General features: G+C 47.2%; 1 protein-coding gene across 1 annotated transcript in view; it reads right to left on the reverse strand.

Moving 5' to 3' along the window:
* Nucleotide 1: 1 nt before the first annotated feature.
* Nucleotides 2–22500, reverse strand: part of LOC142463860 (cGMP-inhibited 3',5'-cyclic phosphodiesterase 3B-like) — a gene marked incomplete at its 3' end in the record, with an annotated part of 138241 nt that continues 115742 nt past the window's right edge. Inside the window, exons 2-3 of the mRNA XM_075566674.1 lie at nucleotides 1717–1767; nucleotides 2–217 (exon numbers count right to left, since the gene is read on the reverse strand). Of these exons, the coding sequence (XP_075422789.1) occupies nucleotides 2–217; nucleotides 1717–1767 (267 nt within the window). The remainder of the gene's footprint in view (nucleotides 218–1716; nucleotides 1768–22500) is intronic.

The following is a 22500-nucleotide window of genomic DNA, read 5'->3' on the forward strand; positions in this document are numbered from 1 at the left end:
GGTCTTCGATTTCCGCACACGGGTAGAAACCAGGAAAGGGTGTAAACGGGTTCACTTTTGGTCTGCATGAGCCTGAGAAAGTCCCCATCAAGCTGCTAATGCTGTGAAGTGAGGAAACAACTTGTGGGGACAGGGAGGGATCGATCAACAGATCAGAAACCATGTTCCGTGCCTCGTTCAGGACGGAGAGATCCACTCCGCTCCACCCCCCAGCATTCTGCAGCAAAGAAACAAAGGGGAAGTTAGAAGGAAATGCATCTCGACTTAAAGCAGCAAAACGTGCAAAATATGTGTTTTTAAAAATGATCCAATTCTGTAGTATTAAATACTTACTGAATTATTGTATTGTTTATTCAACTCTAAATGCCAGTTTTAAAGCTGCAGTTCAAGCTGTTGTTTTTTTTTGGGGGGGAAAGTGTTTTTTTTTTTTTTCCATTCAATATGTGCATCAATACAATCTACACACTGACAAGTGATTAGATAAGTTGCATATCGATCCGTTCTCCTGTAATCGATCACTGAAGTTTCGGTTCGGGGTTCACTAAATGCATCCTGGGTCCTCTTCTGCTGGACTGACAGCCAACGTTCGAGTAAGATCATGTGACCAGGCAGGCCCTAGATTCAACTGGTTCACTGCTAGAGAGGGCAGGGCTCAAAAAGGTGATGCTGTTCCAAAAAGGGAAGGGGATGTGACTTTGTAAACGTTTGCTATAGGAACAAAAATGCTTGTTACATTAGAATACATTAAAAGGTCTTTACAATTGCTTTTTTATATGCTACAAGTATTCTCATAGTACAGAACTGATTTATTATTTTTTTTTTTAAAAACACACGTAGCATATTGCTTGAACCGACTGCAGCTTTAAGGAGTTTTAATGCATCCTTTGATTTCTATAGCAGACTTTTGCCCACCTCCCCAGCAGTGCAAGATCTTACCAGCAGTTTGAGCTGTACACTGTAACAATAGAGTTACACTGACCGAAGCAGCTATTATGTTAAGCACACAAGCAGGACTGACAGATGTATAACAGGAGCGCTGATCGACGGCCAGTTTAGGTAAGAAAGTAGTATTATACATGGTCACATGATTTACATATACAAATAAGAGCAGTTGCACCAATTGTATCTAGTAACTGTCCAGTCCATCATATTCCAGGAACTACATTGCCCACAATGCTGTGCACGAACTGAATTTAAATAGCCCCGAGCAAGCGATCAATTACAGGAGAACGGATCGATCTGCAGCTTAGCTAATCACTTGTCACTGTGCAGACTGTATTGATGCACATATTGACTGGGGAAAAAAATATATATTTTTTTAAAACAGCAGCTTGAACTGCAGCTTTAATGGGACTTCTCAAAAACCAATTGAGAACTTCAATCTCCGTATAAAAGCATGAATATGAAACTCATGGGGTTGGGCTTGAATGCCAGAGAGATTATTTTAGATTATTTTAAAACAAGGCAATACGATTCCAGAAACAGTGAAAAGTGTATTTTCCACATTTATAAGATATCATTGGAAGTTGTGCCTTTCTAAAATATAGTAATATGTAGTATATACAGTATAGTACGTGCTATTATTAACCCTATAAGCTCCAGAAAAGTGGGGGCCAGTCTCTCGAGGTCAAATTTTCCCTGAATTATTTGCCCAAATAATTGTGTTGTTGCCTTCCCAGGGATTACCAATAGCAAACAAATAATGAATACGTTTACCTGATATTGGGGCTTGTACCACTGCTTCAAATCCCAATCCCAAAGAATCATCTGAAAGGACGAGAGGAAAGAAAAATTGCTATTAATTTAAAATCGCATACATACACATTTTACTGAAACTGGCTCTCATGATGCATGTATTGTAAATCTGCATGTATGCAGTAATCCGTTCTGCAGCACATAAGGGATACAAACAGAGGGTGTACGTCACCACATTATTGCAACTCCAATTCACTGGGACTTGGAAACAGAAGAGGACTTTCTGGAATTTTACAAATGCCAACATACCGTTATTTTGTATTTCAGTTGCGCTGAACAGATAAAAGTTTCTTTCAGCTTTACATTTATTGTACAAATGATGAAAACAAGCTTTGAGCAGCAAGTGTTTAATGTGTGCTATTTTGTCAGTATTTCTGTGATCTTAAGGCTACGCTTATAGTGCCGGCGACGCGACAGTCAGGCGACGGTCGCTGGAAAATCAAATAGCTCGTTTGGGAGCCTTTCATATATATCACCATTAGTTATAGCATATTGCACTATATATATTTTTTTTTCTTTCATGCATGACTTCTTCGCTCCCCTGAGATCTGCTGAGGAGTGACATTGATCACAAAACAATCAATTTTAGGCATAGGCTTGTAACTAATCTAAACTGACCCTCGCCTTATTTTTACTGGAAACCACTCTGAATGTTTCCATTATGCAATGCAGAGCAGTGGCGCTCAACTCCAGTCCTCAAGCCCACCCCCCAACAGGCAGGTTTTCAGGATATCCCTGCTTCAGCACAGGTGGCTCAATCATTGTCTGTCTTCGACCGAGCCACTGATTGATCCTCCTGTGCTGAAGCTGCGATATCCTGAAAACCGACCTGTTGGGGGGCTTGAAACACCCATGATGTAGAGCAGGGGTGCGCAAACTTTCTGTGCTGTGCCCTCCTGCCTGCTCTCCACCAGTGTCGCCCCTCCCTCCAACAATACTCTTAAATACGGCAATCAAATGACGCCGCGGGTCATGTGACCTCACATCACCTGCGGCGTCATTTGACACCACTTTGCCATGGCGAATCGCCACCTGAATTCAGGTAAGTGAGTTACAGAGGCCTCACGCTAAACCACCGCGCCCCACCAAAAAAAAAAAAAAATCTCGCGCCCCACAGTTTCCGTACCCCTGATGTAGAGTATTGTCAGCTACAGTTTCCACCCCCCGCCCTCTCCATGGTCTCACCAATTAAAGCACATTGCAACAAAAAAAAACAACAACCAATCAAGCAAGCCTGCCTGCCTGCCTGCATCTGCCCATTCCAGGTTACTGTTCAGAACAAGCATTGGATAAAATGACTGCAGGTGACAGTGCCAATGCAAACAATCGGCTCATCATCTTCTTCACATCAACTGGATGTTACAAGGAGAACAAATAATAGTGTGAAATAGATCAAACCACCCTGTCCCCGATTGCGTGCGTTTGTGGCACTGTTCCTTCTGCTTCCACCGTGTCACAGGTGTGTGTAGCAGAAGAACAGCTCATGCTGTGGTCCTCACAGACAGGAAAGGTGGAGACGCCCTGTTCAAATGTTTACATGTTGTGCTTGGAAGCAAGCGCACACACGTGTGAGGTCTACATATTGTATAGTGCCATACAGGTGGATAACACACGTCTGGATAGATCGAGAAAGCAGACTCAAGGTCGTCCCTCAGACAGCATGATAAATAGCTTAATATGAAGGGAGATACCCACAAGAGAGTGGTATGCATGTACAGTACCATATACCACAACTGGACTATTTGTTGAACCTGGTTTTTATGCATAACCCATTCCGGCAACAAATATTATTTGTATGGTTTATCATTTTAACAAATGTCATACTTCTGCTTGTTTGATTGCTAGAGAAAACTCAAATACATGGCAAAAGATTTGAACAAGAAAAGACACGATATGTAAGGGGGAAAAAAAAAAGTTTAAAAAAAGCTGGCAGGGCCAAGTATAACAACTTTCATTTTGAATAAACCATTAAAACCTCAATCACTGCTATTACACTTTAGTAGATAAACACCGTAGCTATTTGCCAACAATGTGGGGAATCCATTGCCACCACTGAGGAGAGAGAGAGAGAAAGAGAGGGGGCGAGAGAGAGAGAGAGATGAGAGCGAGGAGGGGAGAGAGAGAGAGAGAGAGAGAGAGGAAGAGAGAGAGAGAGAGAGGGGGGGAGAGAGAGAGAGGGGGGGGGAGAGAGAGAGAGGAAGAGGGGGGGGGAGAGAGAGAGGAAGAGAGGGGGGCGAGAGAGGAAGAGAGGGGGGCAAGAGAGAGAGAGGAAGAGAGGGGGGCAAGAGGAGAGAGGGGAGGAAAGAGAGGGAAAATGTAGAGAGAGAGGGGTGGGGTAGAGGATAGAGAAAGAGGGAGAGATAGAGAGGGGGGGATGTTAGAGAGAGATTGGGGATAGAGAGAGAGAGGGGGGATAGAGAGAGAAGGGGGGATAGAGAGAGAGGGTGGGATAGACATACACAATGGCAGCACTCGCTCAAAATGGGAGGGCCAGTCTATGCACGGTAGACAAAAAATTCTATACAAGTTTAACATTACTTTATTAATACATATCAAATAGGGGTCTGGGTGTGATATATATGCATTAAGTAATATCTTTATTTTTTCTATAAACGTCTTGTGTTGGGCCTTTTAAAGCAGCAATCCAGTCTGTTTCCCGGACATTCTGGTAAATTTCAAGCAGGCAGGTTTCCGAGTTGGCAAGAATAAATAGATAAAGAAACTACCAACATGGCCCCCAGTCACCAACTTCATCTTTCTACAGGTAGCGGGAGCAAGCCCTGACCCTGCAGCCATTTTGTGCCTGGCGGACCTGTTGCCGCGGTAAACAATGGTTCAGGTAAGCTTATTTACCCAAAAAGTTTTACAAAAACATCTCAAACCGTGTGGATTGCTGCTTTAATGGCAGGATTCACCCTAACACACTTACCAGATCTGTTTCTTTAAAAAGAATATAGAATAATATAAATGTATATATTTTTTTTTAACTACATTGTACAAGTTATAGCCAGTGTTTTCCAGTCCTCAGGGAACCCCAGCAGGTCAGGTCTTAAGGATATCCCTGCTCCAGCACAGGTGGGTCAGTCAGCGGCTCAGTCAAAATGACTGTGCTGGAGCTGGGATATCCTTAAATCCTGACCTGTTGGGGTTCCCTGAGGACTGGAGTTGGGAAACACTGAGTTATACACACACACGTTGCAAGGTGGGTTCTCCAAAAATACTGGACACAATGGTGAAAGGTGCAAGACACACAACACACACGTCTATCGCCGCTCCATGTGGTTTCCTTCTCTCCCACCCTCTGCTCATGATACCTCCTAATTGGCTGCATTACCCAGCAGCAGCCGCCTATCAGGATGGAGGAAGCTGCCCAGCACCCTAGCAACAGTCCTGCAGCCCCTCAAGCCAGGCAGGTCACTATGCCCAGAGAGGTCATACCGGGACACATACATGTCCAGTATTACCTCTAATCTTTTACTGGACAGTGTCCAAATACAGAACTGTCCGGTTCAATACTGAACACCTGACAACCCAACACACACACTCATTGTAGAGGTAAAAGTCGAACTATATTCTCTGAGTACTGAGACGATTATATGTTCTTTTAGACAGGAAAAAATCTGTATTTAAAAAGTAAGTCATTTTGATATGACAAATTCTAAAGGATTATGTGTCTTTAATGCGTTTCTTAATAGAAATATCAAGAAATTCAGTCAGTAAGTGCATTTAGTGATTTTTTCCAAAAATGCACTTAAGGAGTGTTTACCTCGACAAAGAGATATATATATATATATATATATATACACACACACACACATATATATATATATATACACACACACACACACACGTGTAATGTATATATGTATGTACGCACACACAAACTGGGAGTTGCCATACTGCCACTTTGACATCACCAATTATGGTAAAAGGACATTCCAGTTATCACAGGCATCAATTTAATTTCACATGACTAAGTTCTCCATGCATGACAGGAAGATACACTATAACTAAATTACATAGCGGCATAGATTTTTATTTAACACTGGTCATACATCACTGCTAAAAAAACGCAGTCTCAAATGAAAACGTTAAATTCAATTTGCAATCTTTTACAACAGCCCCTCCCGCTGTTGGCAAATGGTCTCATGGCCCCAGAGCCACAAATGACAGAACAAGAAGTGACTGTAGGATAGCAGAGTGATGCAGCACACAGAGGGACACCGTGAAGCCCTATACTTAGTATGATTTAGAATGATCACGTTATTGATATTAAGGGCGTCACGTACGACACACCTGTGAGAATATGACCTGCATAAGGAACAGGGGTTAATACACAGCACAAGGGTTAATACACTGCTCTCTAGCTGGCCCACTTTTCAACCTTCCGCAAAGGTCCTTCAAATGAACAATATCTCCCCTCAATGTATGTATGTCCTTTATTTATATGTATTCTCGCAACCCAGGGGGAGCATGTAGGAGAAAAGCAACAACAAAAGAACAATCTAAGTGCAGACAAATTCAATCAGTTGGGATTATTGTGGTGAATAACTTGGCTACTCACAAGATGGTAGTAGTGTAAGGGCAACAACAGGTAACTTGGATCTGTAAAATCTTCTGTATATAGGCAAAGTTTGCAACTCCCACTCAGAAGTCCATACGGTTATGGCATGAAAGGATAAAGAAAAAATATCTATGGTGCAGATCAATGGTACAAAATAAATGCTTTATAATGATGCTAAAAATTGCACACTTACAATATAAAAATGATAAAACAGCATGTATCACTCAAGGTGAATAGGTATGGATCGTGCCGAAGCTCACCCCGCCGCCTCTGTTATGTGGCCTGTCCGCACCGGGCCGTCTCCAGTCTGGCTTACACTGCAGCATTTGGAGCTCCGCTCTGTCGCTGTCTCCAGTGCGTCACGTCACTTCCGGTCTTCGTATGGAACTCAGCTCCGTCACGGTCTCCAATGCGTCACGTCACTTCCGGTCTTCGTATGGAACTCAGCTCCGTCACGGTCTCCAATGTGTCACGTCACTTCCGGTATGGCTTGAGATAGGCAGCTACTCGGCACCAATCCTTTCTCTTCCTGGGAGGTTTCTACTCAACGCGTTTCGCCAATAGGAAAGTTGGCTTCATCAGGAGTATATATAGTATTTATATAGCACCATTAATGTACATAGCGCTTCACAGTAGTAATGTACGTGACAATCATATAAATAACAAATAATACAAATAACAGGTCATGGGAATAACCGTTTCAGATATAAAAGTAAACATTTCGGAAGAGGAGTCCCTGCTCTGAGGAGCTTACAATCTAAATTGGTAGGTAGGAGGAACAGAGACAGTAGGAGGGTGTTCTGGTAAGTGCGTTGGGGCGGGCAGCGGGCGGGAGCAGAGGCCCACAGTTGGGGCAGGCGGGAGCAGAGGCTCACTGTTGGGGTGGGCGGGAGCAGAAGCTCACTGTTGGGGCGGGCGGGAGCAGAGGCTCACTGTTGGGGCGGGCAGTGGGCGGGAGCAGAGGCTCACTGTTGGGGCGGGCGGGAGCAGAGGCTCACTGTTGGGGCGGGCAGTGGGCGGGAGCAGAGGCTCACTGTTGGGCGGGAGGGAGCAGGGTCGCCGCCACCCTGCAGGTAAGTGTCAAATCGGCTACCCCGGACGGGTAGAACCATTGATTTTGGCCGGTTACCCGCAACCCGGTACAACACTACCCTAAAGCACCAGATTGATTAAAATACTTAATATCTCGTAATTTCATCATGACAACGGGTCATACTTACCAAGCCAGCCCTGGGAGACAATTTACAGCCCACTCAAATCAATGGGCTATAAAGTCTTTTTTAGTCCCGCAAAGTGCCTTATGGCAAAAGACGGCTCGGTAAATACAGCCCTCCGGACTTTCTGGATAAGTTAAAACCTTATCTTAAAACCTTCAGAATAAAAGTTCCTTCATTGGGGTGTCGCCTGCCATAAACAGATTTAAGGGGGGTTTTAAATCCTGAATGGTATTTCTTTGAAAATAAGGTACCTAGTAAATACCATGCATTTTACGCCGTAAGAAAAATAAATAAAGCGGATGTCAGACTATTTGCCTTTATTCTGTATGAATGTTGTTCTTGGCATTGCTCACAAAATAAAGCTTGTCCTGCATATGAAAAAAGCAGACTTTTCTTTTTTTTTTTTTACTATGAGCTGTTACTAAGACAAACAGGAGCTTAGGCTAGTAAAAGAAGCGTCTAACATAGAGAACGGCTAGTGTTGTACACAGACGAACGTTTAGTATGAGCGTCTTTGCTGTTGTGGGGCCTGAAAGACATGTCTTTGCAAAGCTGTGCTGGATTGTACAGTAGCATTGGGTTTATACAAGGTCGCCGGCAGACAAAAACAGAAGTGCTGCTAAACCGCTGAAATCACACACAAACGTCAGCACTAAACTCGAAAGATGTTATCTTGCTCAGTGACGTCAATCGGGTTCAATTTAGTGTTATATTTATATCCGGGGAGGGGAGGGGAGCGGAGGGGGGGAGAGAATATCAAATGCATATAGCCAAATTTGTAGCACAGCTTGTCAAGACATTTTGACTTCTCTTTCCATTACTTGGACAAATGTTTCTTGACCCTGTTTTTTTTTTTCACTTGGGTTTTTCGCTCTGTTTATCGTCTGTTCCAATAGGATTGCTTGTTCTGGCTTAGCGAGCAGAACAAAATGCATAGTTAACTTCTGAAAGGAATAATTTGTATATAGATTACACAAGGTATGCTTTTTCCTGCAATCACCGTCGAGACATTTAATACGTGCTAGATAGAAACCCAAATCAGAGCTCATTTGAGGCTGCAATGCTGCTTCCCACGTCATCGAGAGCAAAGTGCAAAAACAGCACATGGAGGGCAACACTCGGCAGCACGATGCTTTTCCATAGTGTTCACCATCGATACATGCATGTATCATCTCACCAAAGATTTATGGAATGCATGTACCAAAACAAAAGTTATTAACGACAGCAATAATATTCCTGGTGTATAGGGCTTTCAGACAATTAGTCAATATAGACTGAAAAAAAAGATAAGTACAGCTCAATCCTGTTATAACGCGATCCGTTACAACGTAAATCCGCTTATAGCGCGATGTAAGCGTGTCTCCCAATTTTGTTATTTATGAATACTTTACAACACGATTATTGGTATCTTAAATACTTTATTGTACAATGCATACAATTGTACATTATTTCTAATGCGATCCGCTTATAACGCGATGTGATTCTTTGGACCCCAATCACAGCGTTATAAGGGGGTTGAGCTGTATTTCACTTGCACAACTACATATTGGAAAACATTGGTTCCCCACAGTACTTCTGCTTCATCAAGCAAAAGGTTTATAGTACAAAAAAAAAATAATAATAATAATTAAGGATTTGGGTAAAACTACACCAAAAATATTTTTAGTAAAAAAAACTGGTATTTTTTTTTGTATATTTGTATTACACTGTATATTTCACTTCCAACTACGGAGAGTTAATAGAAATCTCACCGGCTGCTGGAACACGTCACATCCGTAATCCACAAAAAATATGGGAAATGTGTACAGTAAAAGATATGAATCAAAGCAATAAAAATCTCCGATGCAATGTTTAGATCAAACGCTTAATATTAATACAATGTTAATCTAGAGTCATATCACATGGCATTTACAATATTTAAACAGTTGCTGAATAGTTACAAAAGACTCCTGTTCGTTATTGGGTTAAACGCTTACAAAATTCTACCAAACTGATTCTCAAACAATGTATATGGTTTTGTATTTTATGTCTATTTATATAGCGCCATTAATGTACATAGCGCTTCACAGTAGTAATACACCTGACAATAATATAAATTACAAATAACACATAATGGGAATAAATGCTTCCGACATAAAAGTAACATTTAGGAAAAGGAGCCCCTGCTCCGAAGAGCTTACAATCTAATTGATAGGTAGGAAAAACCTACAGAGACAGTAGGAGGGCGTTCTGGTAAGTGTGTCTGCAGGGGGCCATGGTTTATGTATGAGGTATATAGTATCAGCCATAGAGCTACGCATATGCTTCGTTAAGCAGGTGTGTTTTAAAGTGGATCATAAAAGGTGTATAGAGAGGGTGCTAGTCACATATTGAGGGGAAGGAGTGCTGCTGAACCTTCATGATTAGTACCGGTATTTGCAAAAAATCAGCACACAGTAATCAACAACGACCGAAAGAGAGGAATTGCATCACAAATACCCAAATATATTGGAAGCATACTGTATTAGAAAACATGTAAAAATGGGGACACCATCAAAACTCCAACGCATTTCACTCCTAATTGGCTCTTTACAAAGGAGTAACCTTCCCTTACACGTGAGCCTTGTTGTCTGAAAAGCCTTTTCCAAAAACGTAATGGAAAAATATATACAAATTCTTTATTAAATCATGTTAAAAACATGATTGTAAAATAATGATAAACCCTATAGCTCAGCGCAAAAAAACAGTGAATGTGTATATACAATATGTGAATGAATAGCTTAATGCTAAGTGAAGGCTGCCAAAAGGGTCCCTGCCTAACAAATTTCTCACAAACTCGTTTACAGGCAATAGTATACAAAATGCAGTGACCCTGCGCTCCAGGTGACAACAATACCCCAGTCCAATTGTCAGTCCATGTGGATAAGGAAAGTTCTTTACAATGTTCCAGTTGATGAAGAAGTAATGATCCAATTTCTGGCTGTTGTTTCTAAACTCCTCCGATTGTGCAATAGACAAAAGAGAAAACCCATTGCGCAGCCACAAGAACCAATAAACGACTCCAAAAAGAATTAAAATAATGAACTTACAAACATATTGTCGCTGTTCCTTTGAGAGAATCTGTGCTTTAAACCACTTCTTTTTCCAGATTTCACGAATCCCCCATGTTGTCCGTCATTTGTCTAATTTTCTGTCTGCTCACAGCATTACCACTCAGAGATGATCCCCATGTGTTCCCAGAAAGGAGATGACATGAAAAATTGATGGTGCAGATTGATAAAATTTAATAAACAATAGAATTAATAAAAACAGTCAAAGGCTTACTCACATAGGCCAGGCTGTGATAAAACAGCTGACAACGTGCCGTCCGCAGCTTGATGCAATCAGGGGTATTAGCCTCTGGGATGATGGCGCTCTCACTACTAGCAAACCCAGGGATTGGAGTCTGGCTCGGCGCAATTGCCCTCTACGTCGCCCCCCTTCTCCAATTTTCGGGTGCTATCGCTATCTCAGCTCGTGGTGGCAAACACTGCACTCTGTACTCTGCTCTCTACTCTGAGAGACTGCCGTCAACCCGTGCGCAACTCGATGACGTCACGCGGTAGCGTCTCCCCTGATCTCTCAGCTACTGACGGGCGTATCAGTTCTAGCTCCTCCCTCTCCAAACGTGTTTCGTGACTCAATGTGGTCACTTCATCAGTGGACTGCCACCACGAGCCACCACGAGCTGAGATAGCGATAGCACCCGAAAATTGGAGAAGGGGGGCGACGTAGGGCAATTGCGCCGAGCCAGACTCCAATCCCTGGGTTTGCTAGTAGTGAGAGCGCCATCATCCCAGAGGCTAATACACCTGATTGCATCAAGCTGCGGATGTCACGTTGTCAGCTGTTTTATCACAGCCTGGCCTATGTGAGTAAGCCTTTGGCTGTTTTTATTAATTCTATTGTTATTAAATTTTATCAATCTGCACCATCAATTTTTCATGTCATCTCCTTTCTGGGAACGCATGGGGATCATCTCTGAGTGGTAATGCTGTGAGCAGACAGAAAATTAGACAAATGACGGACAACACGGGGGATTCGTGAATTCTGGAAAAAGAAGTGGTTTAAAGCACAGATTCTCTCAAAGGAATAGCGACAATATGTTTGTAAGTTCATTATTTTAATTCTTTTTGGAGTCGTTTATTGGTTCTTGTGGCTGCGCAATGGGCTTTTCTCTATTGTCTATTGCACATTAGGAGGAGTTCGGAAACAACAGCCAGAAATTGGATCATTACTTCTTCATCAACTGGAACATTGTAAAGAACTTTCCTTATCCACATGGACTGACCATTGGACTGGGGTATTGTTGTCACCTGGAGCGCCGGGTCACTGCATGTTAAAAACATAACGAATATATTCTTGATAGAACCTGCCGTATGTATATTCGGATGTCAATCTATCGAATGTTATTTAACTTTTGCAAGTTATTACCCATAATTTAATGCCATGAAACAGGTTTTGGGGCCCTTTGGAAATGCATTAATGTTTTTATTTTGCTTTCTGTTTTGAGGGGGGTGGTGGGGAATACTTTGGGAAAAGAACCAAGGCATATTAAACAACCTGCTTTTATGTGTATACAATCTCAATCATTGGGCAGGAAGAAGTCCTATTCAGGAGCCGGGGCCAATGTTTTCTGGCCCTAGAAATGTGACATTTAGATACATTGCAAAGAGAGGCCCTAGAAATGTGACATTTAGATACATTGCAAAGAGAGGCCCTAGAAATGTGACATTTAGATACATTGCAAAGAGAGGCTGGAGATAATCTACATTAAGACAAGTTTAAAATAATAATAATAATTATAAAAAAGGTATTTTAGTATCAGGAAAAGAGGGCATTGTTGACAATATTAGCAGAATTCTCTCCAACAGGGTTCTTGCTTTTCTGCTGCAAGCCGTAAAAGTGCTTTGTCCATGTTACATTCGATCCGGGGCGGGCAACTCCAGTCTTCAAGGGCCACCAACAGGTCACGTTTTCTGGATATCCCTGCTTCAGTACAGGTGGCTCAGTCAAAGACGGCACCATCTGTGCTGAAGCAGGGATATCCTGAAAACCTGACATGTTGCTAGCGCTTGAGGACTGGAGTTGGTCTCCCCTGTGCTAGATTGATTTGCAGGCAACTGAAATAGTCATTGTAATCCTATAAGGACAACAATGGCAGGCAACACATAACAACATAATAAGGTAGTGTGCTGAAAGGTTGCTCACAATATAAGCAACACTTACATATTTCGGCATAAACGATATTCTTATAAACCACAGGAGTTCCCGTTAATTAATGCGCAAGAGCCCATAGCTATTCCATGCTGGTAACTTATAGAGAGGAGGGGGGGGGGTCTCTCTTGTAGGGGGTGCGGGGTGGACGGGACGGGTGGCTTTATCACAGGTGTCTGTGCGAAGCCCCCGCTGAGGAATTGTGAGAGGAAGTCAAAATTAGAAAGGTTGTGGGGGATGTGCAAGTGTAAATCTGTACAATTACTGTATATACAAAGAGCAAGTGGGAAACATTGTACTTCGCTTTCCTATTAAGTCCTCAAAAACGTGTCGGATTTGGACTTCAACTAGTGTACACTATTTGTTTTACACATGTACTTTCCACTTCCAACCCTGGCCACATCCCGTGCCGTGACACTTCCAACCCTGGCCACATCCCGTGCCACTTCCAACCCTGGCCACATCCCGTGCCACTTCCAACCCTGGCCACATCCCGTGCCACTTCCAACCCTGGCCACATCCCGTGCCGTGACACTTCCAACCCTGGCCACATCCCGTGCCACTTCCAACCCTGGCCACATCCCGTGACACTTCCAACCCTGGCCACATCCCGTGCCACTTCCAACCCTGGCCACATCCCGTGCCGTGACACTTCCAACCCTGGCCACATCCCGTGCCGTGACACTTCCAACCCTGGCCACATCCCGTGCCACTTCCAACCCTGGCCACATCCCGTGCCACTTCCAACCCTGGCCACATCCTGTGCCGTGACACTTCCAACCCTGGCCACATCCCGTGCCACTTCCAACCCTGGCCACATCCCGTGACACTTCCAACCCTGGCCACATCCCGTGCCGTGACACTTCCAACCCTGGCCACATCCCGTGCCACTTCCAACCCTGGCTACATCCCGTGCCGTGACACTTCCAACCCTGGCCACATCCCGTGCCACTTCCAACCCTGGCCACATCCCGTGACACTTCCAACCCTGGCCACATCCCGTGCCGTGACACTTCCAACCCTGGCCACATCCCGTGCCACTTCCAACCCTGGCCACATCCCGTGCCGCGACACTTCCAACCCTGGCCACATCCCGTGCCGTGACACTTCCAACCCTGGCCACATCCCGTGCCGTGACACTTCCAACCCTGGCCACATCCCGTGCCACTTCCAACCCTGGCCACATCCCGTGCCACTTCCAACCCTGGCCACATCCCGTGCCACTTCCAACCCTGGCCACATCCCGTGCCGTGACACTTCCAACCCTGGCCACATCCCGTGCCACTTCCAACCCTGGCCACATCCCGTGCCACTTCCAACCCTGGCCACATCCCGTGCCACTTCCAACCCTGGCCACATCCCGTGCCGTGACACTTCCAACCCTGGCCACATCCCGTGCCACTTCCAACCCTGGCCACATCCCGTGACACTTCCAACCCTGGCCACATCCCGTGCCACTTCCAACCCTGGCCACATCCCGTGCCGTGACACTTCCAACCCTGGCCACATCCCGTGCCGTGACACTTCCAACCCTGGCCACATCCCGTGCCACTTCCAACCCTGGCCACATCCCGTGCCACTTCCAACCCTGGCCACATCCTGTGCCGTGACACTTCCAACCCTGGCCACATCCCGTGCCACTTCCAACCCTGGCCACATCCCGTGACACTTCCAACCCTGGCCACATCCCGTGCCGTGACACTTCCAACCCTGGCCACATCCCGTGCCACTTCCAACCCTGGCTACATCCCGTGCCGTGACACTTCCAACCCTGGCCACATCCCGTGCCACTTCCAACCCTGGCCACATCCCGTGACACTTCCAACCCTGGCCACATCCCGTGCCGTGACACTTCCAACCCTGGCCACATCCCGTGCCACTTCCAACCCTGGCCACATCCCGTGCCGCGACACTTCCAACCCTGGCCACATCCCGTGCCGTGACACTTCCAACCCTGGCCACATCCCGTGCCGTGACACTTCCAACCCTGGCCACATCCCGTGCCACTTCCAACCCTGGCCACATCCCGTGCCACTTCCAACCCTGGCCACATCCCGTGCCACTTCCAACCCTGGCCACATCCCGTGCCGTGCCACTTCCAACCCTGGCCACATCCCGTGCCACTTCCAACCCTGGCCACATCCCGTGCCGTGACACTTCCAACCCTGGCCACATCCCGTGCCGTGACACTTCCAACCCTGGCCACATCCCGTGCCACTTCCAACCCTGGCCACATCCCGTGCCGTGACACTTCCAACCCTGGCCACATCCCGTGCCACTTCCAACCCTGGCCACATCCCGTGCCGTGACACTTCCAACCCTGGCCACATCCCGTGCCACTTCCAACCCTGGCCACATCCCGTGCCACTTCCAACCCTGGCCACATCCCGTGCCGTGACACTTCCAACCCTGGCCACATCCCGTGCCACTTCCAACCCTGGCCACATCCCGTGCCGTGACACTTCCAACCCTGGCCACATCCCGTGCCGTGACACTTCCAACCCTGGCCACATCCCGTGCCACTTCCAACCCTGGCCACATCCCGTGCCGTGACACTTCCAACCCTGGCCACATCCCGTGCCGTGACACTTCCAACCCTGGCCACATCCCGTGCCACTTCCAACCCTGGCCACATCCCGTGCCACTTCCAACCCTGGCCACATCCCGTGCCACTTCCAACCCTGGCCACATCCCGTGCCGTGACACTTCCAACCCTGGCCACATCCCGTGCCGTGACACTTCCAACCCTGGCCACATCCCGTGCCGTGACACTTCCAACCCTGCCCACATCCTGTGCCGTGACACTTCCAACCCTGGCCACATCCCGTGCCACTTCCAACCCTGGCCACATCCTGTGCCACTTCCAACCCTGGCCACATCCCGTGCCGTGACACTTCCAACCCTGGCCACATCCCGTGCCGTGACACTTCCAACCCTGGCCACATCCCGTGCCACTTCCAACCCTGGCCACATCCCGTGCCACTTCCAACCCTGGCCACATCCCGTGCCGTGACACTTCCAACCCTGGCCACATCCCGTGCCACTTCCAACCCTGGCCACATCCCGTGCCGTGACACTTCCAACCCTGGCCACATCCCGTGCCGTGACACTTCCAACCCTGGCCACATCCCGTGACACTTCCAACCCTGGCCACATCCCGTGCCGTGACACTTCCAACCCTGGCCACATCCCGTGCCGTGACACTTCCAACCCTGGCCACATCCCGTGCCTTGACACTTCCAACCCTGGCCACATCCCGTGCCGTGACACTTCCAACCCTGGCCACATCCCGTGCCACTTCCAACCCTGGCCACATCCCGTGCCACTTCCAACCCTGGCCACATCCCGTGCCACTTCCAACCCTGGCCACACCCCGTGCCGTGACACTTCCAACCCTGGCCACATCCCGTGCCGTGACACTTCCAACCCTGGCCACATCCCGTGCCACTTCCAACCCTGGCCACATCCCGTGCCGTGACACTTCCAACCCTGGTCACATCCCGTGCCTTGACACTTCCAACCCTGGCCACATCCCGTGCCGTGACACTTCCAACCCTGGCCACATCCCGTGCCGTGACACTTCCAACCCTGGCCACATCCCGTGCCGTGACACTTCCAACCCTGGCCACATCCCGTGCCACTTCCAACCCTGGCCACATCCCGTGCCGTGACACTTCCAACCCTGGCCACATCCCGTGCCGTGACACTTCCAACCCTGGTCACATCCCGTGCCGTGACACTTCCAACCCTGGCCACATCCCGTGCCGTGACACTTCCAACCCTGGCCACATCCCGTGCCGTGACACTTCCAACCCTGGCCACATCCCGTGCCGTGACACTTCCAACCCTGGCCACATCCCGTGACACTTCCAACCCTGGCCACATCCCGTGCCGTGACACTTCCAACCCTGGCCACATCCCGTGCCGTGACACTTCCAACCCTGGCCACATCCCGTGCCACTTCCAACCCTGGCCACATCCTGTGCCACTTCCAACCCTGGCCACATCCCGTGCCGTGACACTTCCAACCCTGGCCACATCCCGTGCCGTGACACTTCCAACCCTGGCCACATCCCGTGACACTTCCAACCCTGGCCACATCCCGTGCCACTTCCAACCCTGGCCACATCCCGTGCCACTTCCAACCCTGGCCACACCCCGTGCCACTTCCAACCCTGGCCACATCCCGTGCCACTTCCAACCCTGGCCACATCCCGTGACACTTCCAACCCTGGCCACATCCCGTGCCGTGCCACTTCCAACCCTGGCCACATCCCGTGCCGTGACACTTCCAACCCTGGCCACATCCCGTGCCGTGACACTTCCAACCCTGGCCACATCCCGTGACACTTCCAACCCTGGCCACATCCCGTGCCGTGACACTTCCAACCCTGGCCACATCCCGTGCCGTGACACTTCCAACCCTGGCCACATCCCGTGCCGTGCCACTTCCAACCCTGGCCACATCCCGTGACACTTCCAACCCTGGCCACATCCCGTGACACTTCCAACCCTGGCCACATCCCGTGCCGTGACACTTCCAACCCTGGCCACATCCCGTGCCGTGACACTTCCAACCCTGGCCACATCCCGTGCCACTTCCAACCCTGGCCACATCCCGTGACACTTCCAACCCTGGCCACATCCCGTGACACTTCCAACCCTGGCCACATCCCGTGCCGTGACACTTCCAACCCTGGCCACATCCCGTGACACTTCCAACCCTGGCCACATCCCGTGCCACTTCCAACCCTGGCCACATCCCGTGACACTTCCAACCCTGGCCACATCCCGTGCCGTGCCACTTCCAACCCTGGCCACATCCCGTGACACTTCCAACCCTGGCCACATCCCGTGACACTTCCAACCCTGGCCACATCCCGTGCCGTGCCACTTCATGGGAAATGTGGGGAATGTTGGAGGAAAGCAGCTTTTAAAGGCTTCTGGAAATGGCCTGGTCACTGCAACACCGACATTGCTTAGATTGTGAGCTCTCCGGGGCAGGGATTTCCTTTCCCATTATCGGACTGTGGCACTTATTGCATTCTAATTGCCTGTAATGTATTGTCTTAGTAAAGTGCTTAGGACACTATATAAATATTGATATACAGGCATACCCCGGTTTAAGGACACTCACTTTAAGTACACTTGCGAGTAAGGACATATCGCCCAATAGGCAAAAGGCAGCTCACACATGCGCCTGTCAGCACGTCCTGAACAGCAATACCAGCTCCCTACCTGTGCCGAAGCTGTGCGCAAGCGGGGAGACTATAGAGCCTGTTACACATGCGTTATTTACATCAGTTATGCACGTATATGACGATTGCAGTACAGTACATGCATCGATAAGTGGGGAAAAGGAAGTTCTTCACTTTAAGTACATTTTTACTTTACATACATGCTCCGGTCCCATTGCGTACGTTAATGCGGGGTATGCCTGTACATATCTACAGAATGTTCTTGTTATTGCATTCTGATAATTATTCTGTATTGTGCCTATTGAAGTAAAGCCTTTGTAGCCTTAAGTTTAACAACAACTACATATCTCAATTTATACATACAGGTTGCATGCACCTTTCAATGTCACTTATGTAATAAACCAGGATGTCACCAGATAACCATAAATGATGAGTTGTTATTCCATTAGCGTACACTCTAGACACAATGTTACTATGTACAACCAGGCCATGGATATGGACATATTGTTCCCATTGACACAAGTAGTATCCAGAAGCAGCAAGGTATGCATGCTGTTGCTGCAAATGTCAACAGAACAAGGAGAGAAATTAACCGGGTCTCCAATACCAGCACATCCTGCATTTTTACTTCCATTGCTTGTGTCTTTGTTACCAGACAATATCAGACCTTTAATGTCTCGCAACTTGTTTCATCCGGATATTTAAATCGGAAGCGTGCCAGGACGCATAAAAGAAATCTTATATAAAAAGAGTTGGCCAATTTCAATTTTAATAAAGTGTGCAACATGAGACTTGTTTATTTAATTCTGAAGACACGTTCTGTCCCTCTGAAACCACAATGCTTTATCGCCCCGGGGCATCATTTAGCTATGATTTCAATGAAGCTGCATGGGAGGAGGAGAGATTAATATTTCAGAGCGTGTTAAGCAACAGAAGCCGGATCAGGTTATGGATCTGCTGAAACCACAGATACTCGGTGTAATAGGGGACTTATCCCTGTTCACAAATGTGCCTCTAATCCAGCAGTGTGGTGGTTAACTGCTGGTAGGCAATTAACTAACACCACCTGCCTGATTTAGATGGCTTAGAAAAAGCCTGCCTTTGAGACAGGAAGTGACTCCTTAGCTCACGTGTGAGCTGAACTTTGGAGACAGAGCAGAGGTTCTTGAGTCTCCCAGGAGAGACTGACCAAGAGAACACAGATCTCTGGAGCTGACCATGTCTTGAGCTCTGCCAGAAGACACAGCAGAGCTGCTTCCAAGACACAGGGGAAACTTCTAAACCTGAATGCTGACAAACCCTGAAGAAAAGGTAGCAACCAGGGACAGAGAAGATTTTCCCTCCAAACTACAAGGAACAGATAAGACTTATTACAAGACTTTTTATATATCTGTTCATTTCATGCTATGTGTTTGGGGCTGGGAGACATGCTTAACTAAGGGAGTTGTGAATTGCATAGTATTTCACTAGAACCACTCCCAAGTGAATAGAAGCTTTGTTTAACCCTTGTTTGGTTTCCTGATGTTAAGGAAAAGGCACAATAAAGCCTCGTTATAATTTCACCTTATAAAGTCTCCAATTGTGTACCTCTGTGAACGTCCATCTGCACTCGGCTACCATTTGCCAGGGTCATTTGGCAAATCCTGCAAGATTAAAGGAGCCACCCAAGCGGTTTTTTAAATCTTCTTACATAGGATTGGAGCCGGGGGGTCTCCAGAGCGTAACCCTGGTGACGTCACCGCTTCTTGTTGGCCCGCAAACTTTGAAACTCTGCCATTACGTGAACCCTGCTAGCGGAGCGGCTATCGGCGGGGCCTATGGAGGTATGTATCTCCAAAAGCAGGGGTTCCCCAGAGCTGAAATTAATGGGGCTCAGCTCCAGGGGAACCCTCTGCTTCAATCCTTTGTTTAAAATATATTTTAAAAAAAATGGGCAAGTTTGGATTGCTTCTTTAAAAGGAATTCAACGTCCAAGATATATTCCTTGCGTGTATAGTAGTTAAGATGGAATGACCCGGAACCAAAAAACAAAAACAATCCCCATCTAAAAACCCTCCAATGCCATGGGAGCCGACACCACGTTATAACCCCTTTCGCTGCTGCATGAAGCCGCGTCCAAAGTGCAGGATATGGCGCGAGCTACGTAACAAACACTATGACGCCAATGCATATGTGCATAGTGCGTGCACGCTAGCGCTACACACTTTGCAATACAAACAAGTTTGTATTTCAAGTGCGACGCCATCTCGGAGCGCGGAAGCTGCCGTGTTCCACGATGGACGCAACCTTAGAGAGGTTAAAGTGACAAGGCCTGAACTTGTAATGCATCCACTTGTACATTCTGTGCCTCGTACACAACCTTCACTTTCTGACAGCTTGACAACATGAAATGTGCAACAGAAGATCATACAATAGGAGCCGCAGGGAGGTCGGAGCCAAAATACCCTATGGCCATTAAGTGGACCACAAAAGGAATCGATGGGGTTACGCAGCATTTTCCATGTGGAAATCAATCGCTGCAGCACAGGCCAAGCTTAAAAGGGGGAAAATACATTAAGACAAATATGAAAAGGCAGCTCATGTCAGTTCAAAACTAATTAACCCTTCTGCTTCAAATGGGTTGAAGTAGTAATAGGAGAACAGCAAAATACAACCCTTACACAAGGCTGTAGCTTGTAGTATGTTCTGCTGCTTGTCCCGTTCAATTACCATTCATTCATTCTAGAAAGCACTCTTATATTTCTTTCTTCTCCTTGCACTGCCACAGAACCGCTCCATATGTGACAGCACAGCAGTCATGTTTTTAAGTAGTCAGAAAGCATTATATATGAATGTTACCATGCTAGAATCCACGCAAATGAAATCATTGCCATTCAAAAGATACATTGTAGGCCAATATCAAAAAAATATTCAATACATCACCCAACTACCATGTGTGTAAAAATATAGCAGTGTCTAAAAATATAGCAGTGTGTAGATTTCAGATGCACAAGAGTTGTGTGTTACTGTCCAGATAAAAGCTTGTGTTTCGATCCCCTAAGGCAGGTGTGCGCAAAGTTTTGATCCTGCGCCCGCTGCCTGCTCACCTCCCGGCTCGCGCCCCCACCTCATGCTTGACTCCAGCGTCAAATGACGTTGCAGGGTCATGTGACGTCACATTGCTATGGCACCGCGGCGTAATTTGTCGCCGGGTTACCTTGGCGACGCAGAAGACCAGGTAGGAGAAGCTGCAGAGGCCTCGCACGGTCCCCTGGCATTTAATTTAAATGCCTTGGGGGAGTGCGCGAGACCTCTGTAGCCGCCGCTCCCCCCCCCCGGAAAATCTCCTGCCCCCCACTTTGCGCAACCCCTGCCCTAAAGAACCTTCTTTGGGGCTGAAGTCTACAATGGAGAGGCCCCAATAGATACAAAAAATGGAAGGCAATGAAAAGGCAGCGACAACAGATCCAGTACCCAAGTGAGACACATTGCTTAGAAACAGGGTGAAAACACAAAAAGGAGCGATTTATTGTTATACTGCACCGACACACTTTATTCGAGCAAATACCCAGTATGTACCTGGCAGATACCTGGAATGCGCCGCTCCTCACCTCTGACAAGCCCCGTTGCGTTTGCCTTCCCAGCCTGGGTTCATGCCTGGCTGACGGGCGGCTGATCTGTTAAATGATAATGATTAGGATTTAATAGGCTGCAATGCTTCGCGTGTCTACCAGATGGCATAAATTCATGAATTGTAATGCAGTTTATATATATATACTGTGCAGTATTGCAGCCAGCGGGAATAAAATGCTTCAATCCCTGCCTGGAAAATAACCCAATGCACTCGGGCAGAAAACAGTCACAAACCTCAATACACCCGGGTATACCCGAATTCGTGGGACTAGCCGAGCTCGAATAAAGTGTGTCGCCAGTGTAGTTAACACAGCTGAAAGTCGGCTCAGAAGAGGTGCCTCTGAATCAATGTACAGCTGGCCCTCGCTTATCCAACAGAATGCGTCCCGCAAACCGCCGTCGGATAACGGGCCATCGGATTGCGGAACCATGTTAATCGCCGGCGGTGAGCGTCGGACAAGCGGTTCCGACGTCGGATAATGCATCCAGCAGACGGCATTATGTGGCGTCGGATACGGCGTTCGCCGGAAAGCGGACCGTCGGATACCGAGGACCGTCTGTACTGTGGGAAGTCCATACAACAACCAATCTAAAACAGCATCTCGGGTGGACCATGTAGTGTGGACATACCAGGGAGTCAGTGTCACCAACGTAGCCATGAGCACAGGGAGCGCTCTTGCGCTCTGTCTTGCAGTTTAAGAATGCAATCTGGCATATCCCAAAACGTCCCAATATCTGTAGTACTTGACACTGAAGCACCACACCAACATGCAGCAGCAGTCAGTGGCACGTAGCCATAGGAAGCATGCCAACTTGAAATTCTAATGCAAACTATTTAGGGAAATACTTTCCAGCTTATAGATCATTTTTGCTTCCAATTGTAGAAATAGCTTGTTACCCTCATTTCATGGAAAGTTTT

The sequence above is a fragment of the Ascaphus truei genome, chromosome 12 (assembly GCF_040206685.1).
Source record: "Ascaphus truei isolate aAscTru1 chromosome 12, aAscTru1.hap1, whole genome shotgun sequence".
Taxonomy (NCBI): Eukaryota; Metazoa; Chordata; class Amphibia; order Anura; family Ascaphidae; genus Ascaphus; species Ascaphus truei.